This window comes from Patiria miniata, unplaced genomic scaffold (assembly GCF_015706575.1).
Source record: "Patiria miniata isolate m_02_andy unplaced genomic scaffold, ASM1570657v1 HiC_scaffold_6, whole genome shotgun sequence".
NCBI lineage: Eukaryota > Metazoa > Echinodermata > Asteroidea > Valvatida > Asterinidae > Patiria > Patiria miniata.
In genome coordinates this window covers 24,190,637-24,207,610 of record NW_024037073.1, presented here as the reverse complement: position 1 = coordinate 24,207,610, position 16,974 = coordinate 24,190,637, and the positions used below count along the sequence as shown (strand labels likewise).

The 16,974-nt window shown below is 40.1% G+C and overlaps 2 protein-coding genes across 8 annotated transcripts; both read right to left on the bottom strand.

Annotated features, from left to right (window-relative positions):
• Window positions 1-1,337: 1,337 nt before the first annotated feature.
• On the bottom strand, window positions 1,338-3,598 carry LOC119743351. The gene is made up of 2 exons (XM_038219748.1): window positions 2,872-3,598; window positions 1,338-2,701 (listed from the first exon to the last, which is right to left on the bottom strand). Exons 1-2 carry the CDS (start codon window positions 3,596-3,598, stop codon window positions 1,338-1,340), a joined length of 2,091 nt encoding a protein of 696 aa, XP_038075676.1.
• Window positions 3,599-10,645: 7,047 nt separating this feature from the next.
• On the bottom strand, window positions 10,646-16,573 carry LOC119743367. 7 transcript variants are annotated; one of them, XR_005273005.1, is made up of 6 exons: window positions 16,378-16,573; window positions 16,135-16,164; window positions 15,790-15,869; window positions 13,084-13,292; window positions 12,037-12,228; window positions 10,646-11,443 (listed from the first exon to the last, which is right to left on the bottom strand). XR_005273005.1 is itself a non-coding variant. In XM_038219760.1 (3 exons), exon 3 carries the CDS (start codon window positions 11,417-11,419, stop codon window positions 11,018-11,020), a length of 402 nt encoding a protein of 133 aa, XP_038075688.1. In that variant the 5' UTR covers window positions 11,420-11,443; window positions 12,037-12,228; window positions 13,084-13,292; the 3' UTR covers window positions 10,646-11,017. The 7 variants fall into 7 exon arrangements, 1 of the variants encoding a protein (XP_038075688.1); XR_005273003.1 differs by lacking the exon at window positions 16,378-16,573 and having other exon boundaries at window positions 16,135-16,366; XR_005273004.1 differs by lacking the exons at window positions 16,135-16,164; window positions 16,378-16,573 and adding an exon at window positions 16,025-16,128.
• Between the last annotated feature and the right edge of the window lie 401 nt (window positions 16,574-16,974).

Sequence of the window (16,974 nt, the reverse complement as noted above, 5' to 3'; positions counted from 1 at the left end):
ACTGTCCTGGAAGTCTCAGGGTGGTGCCAAACACCAATTCGGCGGTGGAGCAACCAAGATCCTGCTTTACCACCGTGCGGATCCCGAGGAGGATGAGTGGTAATGCTTCGGTCCAACGTTGAGGGTTAGTACTCGATTTGAGAGAGGCTTTGAGCTGTCTATGCAGGCGTTCAACCATACCGTTTGCTATGGGGTGGTACGATGTTGTTCGCGTGCGTCTGGTACCTAGGAGAACCATCAAAGCTTGGAACAGGGCCGACTCAAACTGTCGTCCGCGGTCTGTAGTTATCGTAGACGGAGCACCAAAGGTGGAGACCCATCTGTTCACAAAGGCCTTGGCGACTGTTTCAGCGGTGCAGTCGGGTATAGGTATTGCTTCTGGCCAGCGTGTAAACCTGTCAACGCATGTGAGTAGATAGCAATATCCCTGGGAAGGGGGGAGTGGTCCCACGATGTCTATGTGCACATGATCGAAACGTGCATCTGGAGATGCGAAGGTTCCAAACGGAGTCTTGGTGTGGCTGTGGACCTTGGACTTCTGGCACTTGACGCAGGCCTTGGCCCATGCTCTGATGTCTGAGTTCATGCGTGGCCAGACGAAGCGTGAACCAACCAGTTTCAGTGTTGCTCGAATGCCAGGGTGAGACAGATTGTGCAAGGAATCGAACACACTCCGTCTGTGGTTTTGGGGTACGAAAGGGCGTTCATGACCTGTCGACACATCGCACCAGATGGATGTATTTGAGTTCGGTATCGGAACTTGCTTGAGGTCCAGGGATGTGGGTGATTCCAGGATTCTGTGTAGTTCCTGGTCTTGTGTCTGATCCATGGCCATCTGCTCGAAGTCAATCTGGGTCGATGTTGTCAAGGCACTGATGTGAGATCGGGAGAGCGCATCCGCTACAACATTCTCTGTGCCCTTGATGTGACGAATGTCGGATGTAAACTGAGATACATAGTCCAGGTGACGAACTTCTCTAGGTGAATGCCGGTCAGGTTGGAGTTGAGAGCATACACCAACGGTTTGTGGTCAGTGTAAATGCAGAATTCTCGTCCTTCGATGAAGTGTCGAAAGTGTCTGACTGACAAGTACATGGCCAGTAGTTCGCGCCCGAAGGTGCTATAGCGACTCTCTGCAGGTTTAAGACGCTGAGAGAAGAAGGCCAGGGGGTGCCATACTCCTTCGGAAAGTTGCTGCAGCACACCGCCAACTGCCGTGTCCGAGGCGTCCACCATCATGGCAGTTGGTAGTACCGAAGAAGGGTGAGCGAGAAGTGTGGTGTCAGCGAGTGATTGCTTGATCTGCAGGAATGCTGTCTGGCATTCAGGTGTCCAATTCAGTTTGGTTGATTTGCGTGACTGGTTGGGTCTTTTCGCAGCTGGTCTGTCAGTGAGGCGATCACGCTTGCGCAGTTTGGCACGAAACGACGGTAAAAGTTTACCAGTCCCAAAAATCTGCGCAGTTGACGGGTGGAGGTAGGCTGAGGGAACTCTGCAATCGCGTTGACTCTGTCTCTCATGGGACGGATACCATCAGCGTCGATTCTGTGTCCCAGGAAATCGAGGGTGGGAACCCCGAACTGGCATTTGGATGGGTTGATGATAATGCCATATTCGGAAAGTCTGCTGAAGAGAAGACGCAAGTACTCAACATGGTCCTCCTCTGTCTCACTCGCGACCAGGATGTCATCGATGTAGGCGTACACGAAAGGTAAGTCTCGCGTAACCATGTCGATGAATCGTTGGAAAGTCTGAGCGGCATTCCGCAGGCCGAAAGGCATGCGAAGGAAGTGGAACAGACCGAAAGGTGTTGTGATGGCGGTCTTGTGGATGTCGTCAGTATGGACCGGAATTTGGTGGTAAGCGCGTACTAAGTCGATCTTTGAGAACACGCGTTTACCCTCCAGATTGGCTGTAAAGTCATGCAGATGGGGAATCGGATAGCGGTCGGGTACTGTAACACGGTTGAGGGCACGGTAGTCTCCGCACGGCCTCCAGTCACCTGACTTCTTGGCCACCATATGTAAAGGCGACGACCATGCACCGTCCGAAGCTTCAATGATGCCGAGATCAAGCATATGATTGAACTCGTCTTTCGCCGTGATGAACTTGTCGGGAGCCAGGCGTCTTGGGCGAGCTGACACTGGGGGACCCTTAGTCACAATGTGATGCGTTATAGAGTGCTTAACGTCCTTGGCAGTGTAAGTCGGACGTGTCAGTTCTGGAAATTGTTCAAGGATCACTTCATAGGGCGACTCACTCAGCTTGGCAACGGTTGGACTGATGGGAATGGCATCTGAACCGATTCCACCTACGGTGAGGCTTGTAGTGGAGTCGATGAGTTTGCGACACTGAACGTCGACTAGCAGTCCGAAGTGTTGGAGAAAATCTGCTCCAATTATTGGGTTCGGCAGGTCCGCGATAATGAACACCCAACGGAAGACTCGACGCAACCCGACATCCAAAGTGAGTGACTTCTCACCATATGTGTTGATGGGAGATTTGTTCACCGCCTGAAGATTGATAGATGAAGACTGGGCATGACGTTTATCCGCAGCCGATGGAGGCCAAACGCTCACTTCCGCTCCCGTATCTACCAGGAACCGGGCCCCTGTCTTGCGTTCAGTGATGAAGAATAGGCGACTATTGGTGTCGGTGCCAGGGAGACTCGTCGCCTTTAGTCGCTGGCATCGGAGTTTCCCTGTTGTTGTCGGGGTTTGAAGCTGCATGGGGACACACACCTTCTGGCATCAGCGCCGAATCGCCAGTGATACCAGCAGTCAGTGCCAGAGTGTGATGGGCTGCGACTGCGAGATGGGCGTCGATTGGGTGGGGTTGTGTCACGCTTCCTCGATCTCCCACGGGGCTGACCGGAGAGTTGGCATGTGAGAGCGCTGACTTGTTGGGTTAGCTGGTCAACTTTGGCTTGTAGTGTGAGCATATCTGAACTTGGCATGGGTGTTGGAGGCGACGAACTGCCAGGCTGGCTGGATGAAACTGCCCCGACATGTACAGTAGGCGAGACAGAAACTTCAACAATCTTGTCTGCAAGTTCTGCGAGTTGCTCAATGGGTGTCGTTTGAGATGTTGATGCCAGGATTAGTTGGGCGTTGGTCGATAATCTCTGAAGAAACAGTTGTTTCAGGATGTTTTCTTCGAGCGTGTTGTCTCCTAACAACTGCCGCATACGACGTAGTAATTGTGAAGGCTTGCGGTCCCCCAGCTCCTCCGATATTAGCAACTGGTGCAGTCTTTTCTGCTCTGATACGGAGGTTCGACGGATGAGGGCGGTCTTCAGGCTGTCGTAGGCATTATGCTCAGGGGGTGAAATGAGGATGTCCCTCACTTCAGTTGCAAACTCTGGCTGCAAGGATCCAACCACGTATGCGAACTTGGTGTGTTGCTGAGTGATGTTACGGGTTAGAAATTGCGCTTCCACTTGCGCAAACCAAAGGGCAGGGTCACTGGGCCAAAATGGAGGCAACTTCAAAGTCACTGCAGCTGATGTTGTGGGTGCAGATGGAGATGAACTAGCAGTAGCACCTTTGGATGTGCCCGGTTTGGAATCAGCATGATCAGAGTCAGATTTGGTTTCCATGTTGTTCGGCTCAGGTCTGGGTCACCAATGTAGGAATTAGTTGTACTGTCCTACTTTAACTCCCGAGTTTATTGCAAGTTAAGTGACTCACCAAGTTGCAGTATGTAAACAGCCAAAACTGGGCCGAGTCCATGCACAACGCAACGCGAACGGGGCGACTGCCCGCGCCGTGAATGCGGGGCGAGTTGGTTTCAACTCACGTGGTGAAAACGCTCACCAAGTTCGGTCAATAAACACTCACAAAAATCCACGAGAGAAACTTGGATTGCTCACTGGAATAGCTCTGCCGATGTTTAATAAATCATGTAAAGAATAGCGTTGATTCTAGCTTGTAACTTCCAAGCGAAATTATAGGAAAAGCACTGTAAATATTGCGTGTGTGACAGAAAATAGCATAGACGAACGATAACGAAACGAAACGAAACTGAATGCGTGAAGGTTGACCTCTGAACTAAACATATATACAAGATGCGTTAAAGGCGCAGTGCAGCGTAACTTAAAGTGAACGCTACAATATCGTAACATTTAAAAATTGTGAAATTACACTTAGTCCAATGGTATGGACTACTGACTCGAAATCTGAAGGTTGTTGGTTCAAATCCAGGGTGGAAATTTTAGATTTTAAACTTTATGTCTTTTTGGGGTAAATTAAAACATTATAGTTAATTTTGTAACCTTTAACAAGTGTGAAATTAGGCTTAGTCCAATGGTATGGACACCGACTCGAAATCTGAAGGTTGCGGGTTCAATTCCAGGGGGGGAATTTTAGATTTTAAAATTTAGTTCTTTTTGGGTAAATTTAAACTTGATAGTTAATTTTGTAACCACTAAAAAGTGTGAAATTATGCTTAGTCCAATGGTACGGACGGCTGACTTGAAATCTGAAGGTTGTGGGTTCAAATCCAGGGGTGGAGTTTTGGTTTTTGAAATTTTATGTCTTTTGGGGTAAATTTAACTTCATAGTTAATTTCGTAACCACTAAAAAGTGTGAAATTATGCTTAGTCCAATGGTATGGACTGCTGACTCGAAATCTGAAGGTTGTGGGTTCAATTCCAGGGTGGGAATTTTAGATTTTAAAATTGTATTACTTTTTTGGGTAAATTAAATCATTATAGTTAATATCGTAACCTTTAAACATTGTGAAATTACACTTAGTCCAATGGTATGGACTACTGACTCTAAATCTGAAGGTTGTGGGTTCAAATCCAGGGTGGAAATTTTAGATTTTAGATTTTATTTATTTTTGGGTAAATTGAAACTTCATAGTTAATATCGTAACATTTAAAAATCGTGAAATTACACTTAGTCCAATGGTATTGATTACTGACTCGAAATCTGAAGGTTGTGGGTTCAATTCCAGGGTGGGAATTTTAGATTTTAAAATTGTATTACTTCTTGGGGTAAATTAAAACATTATAGTTTATTTCCTAACCTTTAAAAATTGTGAAATTACACTTAGTCCAATTGTATGGACTACTGACTCGAAATCTGAAGGTTGTCGGTTCAAATCCAGGGTGGAAATTTTAGATTTTAAAATTTTATGTCTTTTTGGGTAAATTTAAATTTAATAGTTAATTTCGTCACCACTAAAAATTGTGAAGTTAGGCTTAGTCCAATGGTATGGACTGCTGACTCTAAATCTGAAGGTTGTGGGTTCAAATCCAGGTTGGACATTTTAGATTTTAGATTTTATTTATTTTTGGGTAAATTGAAACTTCATAGTTAATATCGTAACATTTAAAAATTGTGAAATTACACTTAGTCCAATGGTATGGACTACTGACTCGAAATCTGAAGGTTGTTGGTTCAAATCCAGGGTGGAAATTTTAGATTTTAAAACTTTATGTCTTTTTGGGGTAAATTAAAACATTATAGTTAATTTTGTAACCTTTAACAAGTGTGAAATTAGGCTTAGTCCAATGGTATGGACACCGACTCGAAATCTGAAGGTTGCGGGTTCAATTCCAGGGGGGGAATTTTAGATTTTAAAATTTAGTTCTTTTTGGGTAAATTTAAACTTGATAGTTAATTTTGTAACCACTAAAAAGTGTGAAATTATGCTTAGTCCAATGGTACGGACGGCTGACTTGAAATCTGAAGGTTGTGGGTTCAAATCCAGGGGTGGAGTTTTGGTTTTTGAAATTTTATGTCTTTTGGGGTAAATTTAACTTCATAGTTAATTTCGTAACCACTAAAAAGTGTGAAATTATGCTTAGTCCAATGGTATGGACTGCTGACTCGAAATCTGAAGGTTGTGGGTTCAATTCCAGGGTGGGAATTTTAGATTTTAAAATTGTATTACTTTTTTGGGTAATTTAAATCATTATAGTTAATATCGTAACCTTTAAAAATTGTGAAATTACACTTAGTCCAATGGTATGGACTACTGACTCTAAATCTGAAGGTTGTGGGTTCAAATCCAGGGTGGAAATTTTAGATTTTAGATTTTATTTATTTTTGGGTAAATTGAAACTTCATAATTAATATCGTAACATTTAAAAATCGTGAAATTACACTTAGTCCAATGGTATTGATTACTGACTCGAAATCTGAAGGTTGTGGGTTCAATTCCAGGGTGGGAATTTTAGATTTTAAAATTGTTTTACTTCTTGGGGTAAATTAAAACATTATAGTTTATTTCCTAACCTTTAAAAATTGTGAAATTACACTTAGTCCAATTGTATGGACTACTGACTCGAAATCTGAAGGTTGTCGGTATAGTTAATATCGTAACCTTTAAAAATTGTGAAATTACACTTAGTCCAATGGTATGGACTACTGACTCTAAATCTGAAGGTTGTGGGTTCAAATCCAGGGTGGAAATTTTAGATTTTAGATTTTATTTATTTTTGGGTAAATTGAAACTTCATAGTTAATATCGTAACATTTAAAAATCGTGAAATTACACTTAGTCCAATGGTATTGATTACTGACTCGAAATCTGAAGGTTGTGGGTTCAATTCCAGGGTGGGAATTTTAGATTTTAAAATTGTATTACTTCTTGGGGTAAATTAAAACATTATAGTTTATTTCCTAACCTTTAAAAATTGTGAAATTACACTTAGTCCAATTGTATGGACTACTGACTCGAAATCTGAAGGTTGTCGGTTCAAATCCAGGGTGGAAATTTTAGATTTTAAAATTTTATGTCTTTTTGGGTAAATTTAAATTTAATAGTTAATTTCGTCACCACTAAAAATTGTGAAGTTAGGCTTAGTCCAATGGTATGGACTACTGACTCGAAATCTGAAGGTTGCGGGTTCAATTCCAGGGGGGGAATTTTAGATTTTAAAATTGTATTTCTTTTTGGGTAAATTGAAACTTCATAGTTAATATCGTAACATTTAAAAATCGTGAAATTACACTTAGTCCAATGGTATTGATTACTGACTCGAAATCTGAAGGTTGTGGGTTCAATTCCAGGGTGGGAATTTTAGATTTTAAAATTTTATTACTTTTTTGGGTAAATTAAAACATTATAGTTAATTTCGTAACCTTTAAAAAGTGTGAAATTATTCTTAGTCCAATGGTATGGACTACCGACTCGAAATCTGAAGGTTGCGGGTTCAATTCCAGTGGGGGAATTTTAGATTTTAAAATTTAGTTCTTTTTGGGTAAATTTAAACTTGATAGTTAATTTTGTAACCACTCAAAAGTGTGAAATTATGCTAAGTCCAATGGTACGGACGCCTGACTTGAAATCTGAAGGTTGTGGGTTCAAATCCAGGGTGGGAGTTTTGGTTTTTGAAATTTTATGTCTTTTGGGGTAAATTTAACTTCATAGTTAATTTCGTAACCACTAAAAAGTGTGAAATTATGCTTAGTCCAATGGTATGGACTACTGACTCGAAATCTGAAGGTTGTCGGTTCAAATCCAGGGTGGAAATTTTAGATTTTAAAATTTTATGTCTTTTTGGGTAAATTTAAATTTAATAGTTAATTTCGTCACCACTAAAAATTGTGAAGTTAGGCTTAGTCCAATGGTATGGACTGCTGACTCTAAATCTGAAGGTTGTGGGTTCAAATCCAGGTTGGACATTTTAGATTTTAGATTTTATTTATTTTTGGGTAAATTGAAACTTCATAGTTAATATCGTAACATTTAAAAATTGTGAAATTACACTTAGTCCAATGGTATGGACTACTGACTCGAAATCTGAAGGTTGTTGGTTCAAATCCAGGGTGGAAATTTTAGATTTTAAAACTTTATGTCTTTTTGGGGTAAATTAAAACATTATAGTTAATTTTGTAACCTTTAACAAGTGTGAAATTAGGCTTAGTCCAATGGTATGGACACCGACTCGAAATCTGAAGGTTGCGGGTTCAATTCCAGGGGGGGAATTTTAGATTTTAAAATTTAGTTCTTTTTGGGTAAATTTAAACTTGATAGTTAATTTTGTAACCACTAAAAAGTGTGAAATTATGCTTAGTCCAATGGTACGGACGGCTGACTTGAAATCTGAAGGTTGTGGGTTCAAATCCAGGGGTGGAGTTTTGGTTTTTGAAATTTTATGTCTTTTGGGGTAAATTTAACTTCATAGTTAATTTCGTAACCACTAAAAAGTGTGAAATTATGCTTAGTCCAATGGTATGGACTGCTGACTCGAAATCTGAAGGTTGTGGGTTCAATTCCAGGGTGGGAATTTTAGATTTTAAAATTGTATTACTTTTTTGGGTAATTTAAATCATTATAGTTAATATCGTAACCTTTAAAAATTGTGAAATTACACTTAGTCCAATGGTATGGACTACTGACTCTAAATCTGAAGGTTGTGGGTTCAAATCCAGGGTGGAAATTTTAGATTTTAGATTTTATTTATTTTTGGGTAAATTGAAACTTCATAGTTAATATCGTAACATTTAAAAATCGTGAAATTACACTTAGTCCAATGGTATTGATTACTGACTCGAAATCTGAAGGTTGTGGGTTCAATTCCAGGGTGGGAATTTTAGATTTTAAAATTGTATTACTTCTTGGGGTAAATTAAAACATTATAGTTTATTTCCTAACCTTTAAAAATTGTGAAATTACACTTAGTCCAATTGTATGGACTACTGACTCGAAATCTGAAGGTTGTCGGTATAGTTAATATCGTAACCTTTAAAAATTGTGAAATTACACTTAGTCCAATGGTATGGACTACTGACTCTAAATCTGAAGGTTGTGGGTTCAAATCCAGGGTGGAAATTTTAGATTTTAGATTTTATTTATTTTTGGGTAAATTGAAACTTCATAGTTAATATCGTAACATTTAAAAATCGTGAAATTACACTTAGTCCAATGGTATTGATTACTGACTCGAAATCTGAAGGTTGTGGGTTCAATTCCAGGGTGGGAATTTTAGATTTTAAAATTGTATTACTTCTTGGGGTAAATTAAAACATTATAGTTTATTTCCTAACCTTTAAAAATTGTGAAATTACACTTAGTCCAATTGTATGGACTACTGACTCGAAATCTGAAGGTTGTCGGTTCAAATCCAGGGTGGAAATTTTAGATTTTAAAATTTTATGTCTTTTTGGGTAAATTTAAATTTAATAGTTAATTTCGTCACCACTAAAAATTGTGAAGTTAGGCTTAGTCCAATGGTATGGACTACTGACTCCAAATCTGAAGGTTGCGGGTTCAATTCCAGGGGGGGAATTTTAGATTTTAAAATTGTATTTCTTTTTGGGTAAATTGAAACTTCATAGTTAATATCGTAACATTTAAAAATCGTGAAATTACACTTAGTCCAATGGTATTGATTACTGACTCGAAATCTGAAGGTTGTGGGTTCAATTCCAGGGTGGGAATTTTAGATTTTAAAATTTTATTACTTTTTTGGGTAAATTAAAACATTATAGTTAATTTCGTAACCTTTAAAAAGTGTGAAATTAGGCTTAGTCCAATGGTATGGACTACCGACTCGAAATCTGAAGGTTGCGGGTTCAATTCCAGTGGGGGAATTTTAGATTTTAAAATTTAGTTCTTTTTGGGTAAATTTAAACTTGATAGTTAATTTTGTAACCACTCAAAAGTGTGAAATTATGCTAAGTCCAATGGTACGGACGCCTGACTTGAAATCTGAAGGTTGTGGGTTCAAATCCAGGGTGGGAGTTTTGGTTTTTGAAATTTTATGTCTTTTGGGGTAAATTTAACTTCATAGTTAATTTCGTAACCACTAAAAAGTGTGAAATTATGCTTAGTCCAATGGTATGGACTGCTGACTTGAAATCTGAAGGTTGTGGGTTCAAATCCAGGGTGGGAATTTTAGATTTTAAAGTTTTATTTCTTTTGGGTAAATTGAAACTTGATAGTTAATTCCGTAACCACTAAAAAGCATGAAATTATGCTTAGTGCAGTGGTTCAGACTGCTGACTCTAAATCTAAAGGTTGCAGGTTCATTCCCACGCTGGGAATTTTAGATTTCAAAATTTTACTACTTTTTAGGTCAATTGAAACTTTACAGTTAATTTTGTAACCACAAAATAGTGTGAAGTTGTGCTTAATCAAGTAATACGGACTGATGACCCTAAATCTGAACTTCTGAAGGTTGCTGGTTCAAGTCCAACAGTTGGAGTTTTAGATTTTAAAATTTTATTAATTTTGAGGTCAATTGAAATTTATATTTTTTTCAAGTTTGAAACCAGTCCACACTTCTAGTCTAGCAAAAGCCAAAAAGTAAAAAAGCAAATACTTTTAGCTTGAAGCAAATAGTGAAAGCATTTGCTCTCATTTTTATTCATGCAAATAAAAGTTATGCTTAAAAATATGTAGTAAAAAAAAAAGCAAATGCTAGTTTTTATACATACGACCAAATGTTTCAATGTTAATCATAATTGCATCGTTTATGTTTCAGTAATAGATTTGAGGACCTACATGGATCTTTTTGGGCCTACAACGACGCCCATTCACTGAGCGGATTCGGGATTGCCCATCGAGAACTCGAAAAGATAGGAGAGACCAAGGCCAGTTGCTTTGGTAAAATTTTTCATTCAGGTAAGACAAACTTCCATGAAGACTCAACTCATTAGTTCAAGTCCCCCCCCCCCCCCCAACTAAGCCCTCGGACAACACTGAGTGTACACTGTTTACAAAATATGTCCGGTTTTATTTAGTTAAGTGGCTTTCAGGCTGTTAGTTCTCCCACATTTTAATGGTGGTCCCTCATTTGACATGTTGTCATCAAACGTTCTTTTGTCAAAGCCATCGGGGCAGAATATTTTTGGCATGCTGTTGGAAAGAACCAATTTTCAACTTTTGTTCTTGTGAAAATCCTGTTGCGTGACATCACAGCCTGTGTTGTGATGTGAATGAGTTCTACCTGATTGATAAACGTGACCCGACTCAGAGGTGGCATGTCTTGATGACAGTCCCTCGCTTGTCAGTCGGTACAGAATGTCATTTGGTGACAAGTGAACGTCCTTATCCAAAGTCAAGGAGTCATGTCCCACAGTATCTCCGGGGTTATCCACGATGTTGCCGACGGCTCCGAATCCTCCTCAGACGTTATCGTCATGACGACTGTCTGCTCCATGTTCCCAAGGGTGCCCTCCGAGGACGACATCATGGCCATGTGTGAGATGTCCTGTGATTGGTCAGCCAGGTCTGGTACCAAGACTGTAGATTCAGCTGCAGATTCCTCGGGGGCTGATTTGGATAATGCGCAGGCCTGAGCGTACAGCCGTAGCTGTGCTAGATGGTGGTGCAGCAGCTGAGTGTGCTCCTCAGACATGTGTTGCAGTAACTCTTGCAAAATGGACTGGTTCTCGCTGTCGTTGGTTAGATGTTTCAAACTGGACGTGTGAATCATGGACAGCTGCTGCTTGAGTGACATGTTTGTGTTGGACAAATACTCAACCTGGAGGGCAAGACGGATGGGCAGAGAAATTATTTGTTTACAGATGGAATTTTAATAGACCAATCCATTAGGCTCTGCCCCATGATGTGTAACCAATCACAACCATGACAGCGCACACCAAAGTCTGACATTTATGCACTTCATGATGTGTGCAGTTGGAGCATGAATGCTTAAGAAGGCACATGTGTTGTTACCCAGTTATTTAGTGCAACTAGAGTTTGAGTGAAACCACGAATCCTCTACACAAGGATAAACGACACATCTGAGCTTGTGTACAAAATGTGTGCAACAATTTGTCTGCATTTATCATAAGCAGCGTCAGCGCATAAAATAACGTAGAACGTGTAGAAAATGTAGAGCAATGACAACAACAGTGCACACCATGATCGCCCACAGCCATGACAGCTGGCATCCTGACAGAAATCTGACCACTGAAAGAACGCAGTCGCATTAGTGTGCCTGCATGAGTTCTGATCAAGGTATGTCCCCCCTCCCACTTTTAAGAAGCGATTGACGCCCTTGGTACCTGTTGCATGCAGGGAACAAGATCCAAACTCATTCTTAGACCAAGACCAGATGGAATGCCCACTCACCTTTGTACGAAGCCTTTTCTATAGTGCCTTTCATCCTGTGCTCTGTCTGGGCCCACGTGGTCCGCTCCTCCTCGAGAGTCTTCTCCAGACTTTCCTTCTCCTGCAGCAGCAGCGACAAGTTGTGCTCTGTGTAGCAAGTCTCGTCCTCCAAATCCTCTTTGCTTCCTTCGTCTGGTATTTCAATAAGGACAACTGTTTACGAGAGGGAAAAGTTGATAAATTATCCTGGATAATAATTCCTGTAATAATGAAAGTCGGTCATCAAAAGGTCACTCCAGGTGTGGGCTACACAAAGAGGGGAAATGATGAGAGGAGTTAATGGAGTAGAAAGGTCGACATATATGTTGCGCTTGAATGGGACAGATAATATGTAGCGGTAAAAACAGGATACAGGCAAGAAAGTCCCCAGTGATGCAGTGTGTCAAGAACATGTAATTCCTTGTAACTGGGTGCAAGCAATCACTCACTTTTTCAAACTGTATTCCTAACATTAGGTGGGCAAGGTGAAGGCCAAATGCCAATATTTATTTAACTGTTGAAGTCAGCTCTCAAAATGTACTGCCACCCTGACTTATTAGATTTTTTTTCGTTGCTTAGAACCTTCCTGAATCCTCCAAAATTCAATCAACTTAAATAATGCCAATGGCACACCCTTTGCACCTGGTAATTTCAATTTGTAAAATCCACTGTCAATATTGGCCCTCATCCACCCCAACCCCCTAAAAAAATGCTGAACTTTTGGTTGTTGTTTTATTTATTTTATTGACCAAACAAGTGCAGGAGTGAAGACAACTGTATTAAACATGCTGTTGTCTACCCATTCCCTTCTTCCATATGGATTCACGATATATCAATTGAAAACAAAGTGGGGGGGGGGGGGGGGGGGGTTGGGGGAAGAGTTCTTCCTTGCATCAAATGCCTCCCCCTTGGATTTTTGGTCAGCTTCTTCTAATTATCCTTCACTGCTGGTGGCATTATCCACCTTAACCTCTGGGTAGATGCTGAAAGATTCTTGGAGGGTCAGGGTTAATATTCTTACCATCTTACCTCCCCCATTGGCAGTGCTCTGACTCGGATCATTGATGCAGGCATACTGGTACTCGATCTGCGGCTGCTGCCCATCAGTCTGCTCATAGCCCCGGGGATGATGTGTCTGTCTCCGATGGCTGCTGTGACTGGGGGACTATGAGGTGTGTTACCAGGCTGGTACTGTTGGGTGCTGGGTCAGTGTATGTGGTGAAGATCTGGTTGACATCCTGGGTAAAAATGGTGGAGTGCAGTCGTTAAGGTTGATAAAATGAGACTTAAACCTGTAAGGTAGCAAAAGATTCAATTTACGACACAAACATACAGTGATAAAATTAGGTTCACAATTAATTATTTTAAAAGGCACGAAGTGTTGGCATTTGACATAATCCACCCAAATCCTTGTAGAACTACCACACCTGCTCACAAGGGACATAAATTTCAACTGATTAAATTTATTCCATGGTTTTTTTTTCATGCAGATTATACAAGGGGACCATTACATCACAGCAACGGCATACTCAGTTGTCTTGAAGCAGCACTGAAACTGTGAAGGTTAAAAATAAGTGCGCTTTCAAACACTTAAACCAAAAAGGTGTGTCTAATCATTCTCAAAAGAATGGATACTTGAGTCAAAACTTTTCGGTAAAAAAACCCCCAGATTTTGTTCAACAAGTTCACTTCATGCTTTTTTGAAACACCCCTCTACAGGGAGTTTATCGAACACTGATATCTGCTAAGAATAACCAGCCCAGGTATCTGTCAATTTCATAAAACTCCCACAAATGCCACTACCTTGTCCTGCTGTCCACTACCTTCAACTTATCTTTATAATTAACCCTAACCCTGCCACATGCAGCACAGTGCGCATCAGTTGGAAAAGTCTGGTGCACTTGGTCTTGTTCCCAAACTCACCCCCAAAGTTGATGCCTTTATCCACGTACTTGACCCTGTACGTAGTGCGCCTTGAGGAGAATCTCCTCAGTGAAGAGACTGTCCTGGGAGCAGAATGGACAGTGCAGATGCGGAGCAGAATGGACAGTGCAGATGCGGAGCCTTCATCAAGGAGTGGCTACACTCCCTGTCTGTGCATTGTATGGGCGTCCAGTCTGCCTCAGCGCCTTTCGTCTGCACTGATGGATGCGCCTACAGTTGCGAAAAAAACAATTGAGAAAAACTGTCAAGTTAACATGTATGATGTCAAAAAAATGTTATAAAATGGCTACGCCAATGAAATCAGTAGAAAATCTCATTTTCTACTCAAATCCAAATCTTCACAGCAGTTTTCAAAGTGGCAGTTCATAAAAACCAGGCATAAAACATTTAACAAAGAAACCACTCGCAGATGGGATCTCTTTTGAGGCGGTGGAAGAGGTTTTAGAAGGCTTTCTTGGAGAGCCAACAGTCACCTCGGAAAGAATGTTGCAACCTGACGCTACTTCTGCAGTTGTGTACAAAGTCTATGGAGAGTCAAGAATTTTTTTAAGTATTTCCTTACAAAATTGGAAATGTTTCTCAGTCCAAGATTAATGTCTTATCAATATATCATCATTTTTGCAATGACTGACCTTCATTGAGATGATATACGAAGGAAAAAGCAGCGTTAGGTGGCAACATTCCGTCACCTCTGATGCTGAACCAACACGAGGTAGTGATGTAGAAAAACATTGGCCATTTTTTGCGCACTTAGTACTTGGACCAATTTTTTTCTTGCATAAACTAAATCCTACACAGTTGTGGACTTTAACATTGAAAGAATGACTAATATTAACTACATAGAAAAATAATTTGAACAATATCGAACGTCAAGGAAGCACCAAGAACGTCATCGTCTGCAGATGAGTCAAATTGGCTGCCACGAAAGTCTCCATTGTGTCCTACTTCCTAAACCAATGTGGATTTGTCATCCGACATTGTTATTAAATGCGCGTTTGTTTATATATGAAATAAATGAATTTCTTTCCATTTTGGTAAAAACAACTGCATGCATAATATTTAAAATCATATCATAATTGAAAATAGGAGGTAAATAAAATAAATCCACAAATATTATAATATACTTTTGTCGAAAGTCTAAGAAGCTTAGTTAAATCCTATGCATGGAAAGAGTTCCGAGAATGTTTTGCTGAAAATCATCCGTGTGCCAATTACATAACATTTTACAAATGTATACAGATTCTCCCAAAATAGAAACATTTGCAATATAACTTTAGTATGCCGTTGCTATATTTTTAAAGTTTAGTCGGACTCCCTATTATCGCAGCATCCCTATTATCGCGGAATGGGAAATTTCTCTTTTTGTGTTGCCTAAACTCCTTCAAGTGGCGATTTTTATCCAGTTCACCAGGCATTAAGGACTTTCTGCCGAGTTGTATAAAAAGGATGATTAAAAAATGTTGTGTCTTTCTAGTGTTGTTTTAACTACTTTAGGTATCTTAATTATTTGTGAGTTGTTGCTTCACCACTGTAGCGAACCAGGTTGGCAGTGAAATGCAGTAATAATAGGTGAGCTACAGTGACGCTGTGTTTAATCAATTTAAATTTTTCGGCAGTCTTTTTTTATTATTCTTTACTTCGTGTGAAACAAATATCAACCTCATTTATATTTCATAGGTAAAAATACTGTCCAAAGTATCTCAACAGTTTTTAGACAAAAGTCTGTTAATAATTATTTCTATTGGCAAAGTTATAGCCACAAAAAACATTTCATTTAGTGTTTACTTATACATATGCACCCGTCACTGGAAACATTTAAGCATATAGTTCCCTCCAGCATTCGAAGTAGAATTCAATATTTTGTGTCGCTCCTGTACGGTGGGGTTCAACACTGCTATATTATTACTTTTTTATTAGTATAGATATAGGCCTAGTTTGATGCTCCCGGGGATTTGTAAAATGTCCAACATAATATTTGCACATAGCCCCTCTCTAGCTCTATTGACGCTCCTTCGACTTTCATTACCTTGGTGAAGAGCCACTCAAACTGGTCAAGGGGAAAAACTGAAAAACTAGTGTTCAGCGTAAACAGCTTATTTATTTCCCTTAAAGCCATTTCTCCCTGTGGAAACTTACTTGAGTTGCGTAAACAGCGCCGGCCTAGCCCTCCAGAAAAAAAGAAAACATGGGTTTAAAGAGTTTTTAAAAATTCGATTCATTCCCAGCTGCGGCTTCGTCTATTATAAAAATTTAAGAAGATTATGAAATTTCCACACAGCTACCCAGAAAGCGTGAGTTGTCAAATAATAATAGACAAATAAATATTGTTGAGCTTCCGTTATGGAAGACGTATGCGTCTCGTTAAAAAAAAAAGGATACCAGTTCAATATATGAAGCTGAAGCAGTAGGGACCTGCGATGGAGGCCGATGTTTCGAAAGAGCTTGCATGCCAATCGAACGACACATGAGGGCAGCATTCAACAACATAAACACGCGACTGTAAATCTGGCGCTATCTTCCGAGTGGCCGAAACCTGTTGCCTGTGTCACTTTCTTGGTCAGTATCAGTAGATAATTTTATCTAACCATTTAATAAATGATAACATTAATTTAGTTGTTTATATTAGCTATTGGTGAAATCTGCATTATTTTATTTAGTGAACTGAAACTGAAACGTACTGCAAAAAGTGGCCATATCGGACATGATACTTTGAGTTTGATAGACGTACTGCGTTTATTATTTGTATTCAATAGCGTGGTATCTCATTCGTGAAAAGTTTGAGATGCTTAATTAACAATAACAATTAACATTAAAGGAAAGATTCCCATATCTGGCCATCACTTGCCACCCTGTGCACAAACCCTTTGAGACTGGTCTGAACATTTTTAAGTGTTTTCTCAGTTGAGTTAGCTGGAGTTACCCAGCACCTAGTCCGAGTAACTTGGACCCTACTTATCGCCTTTTTTAACATTTGGA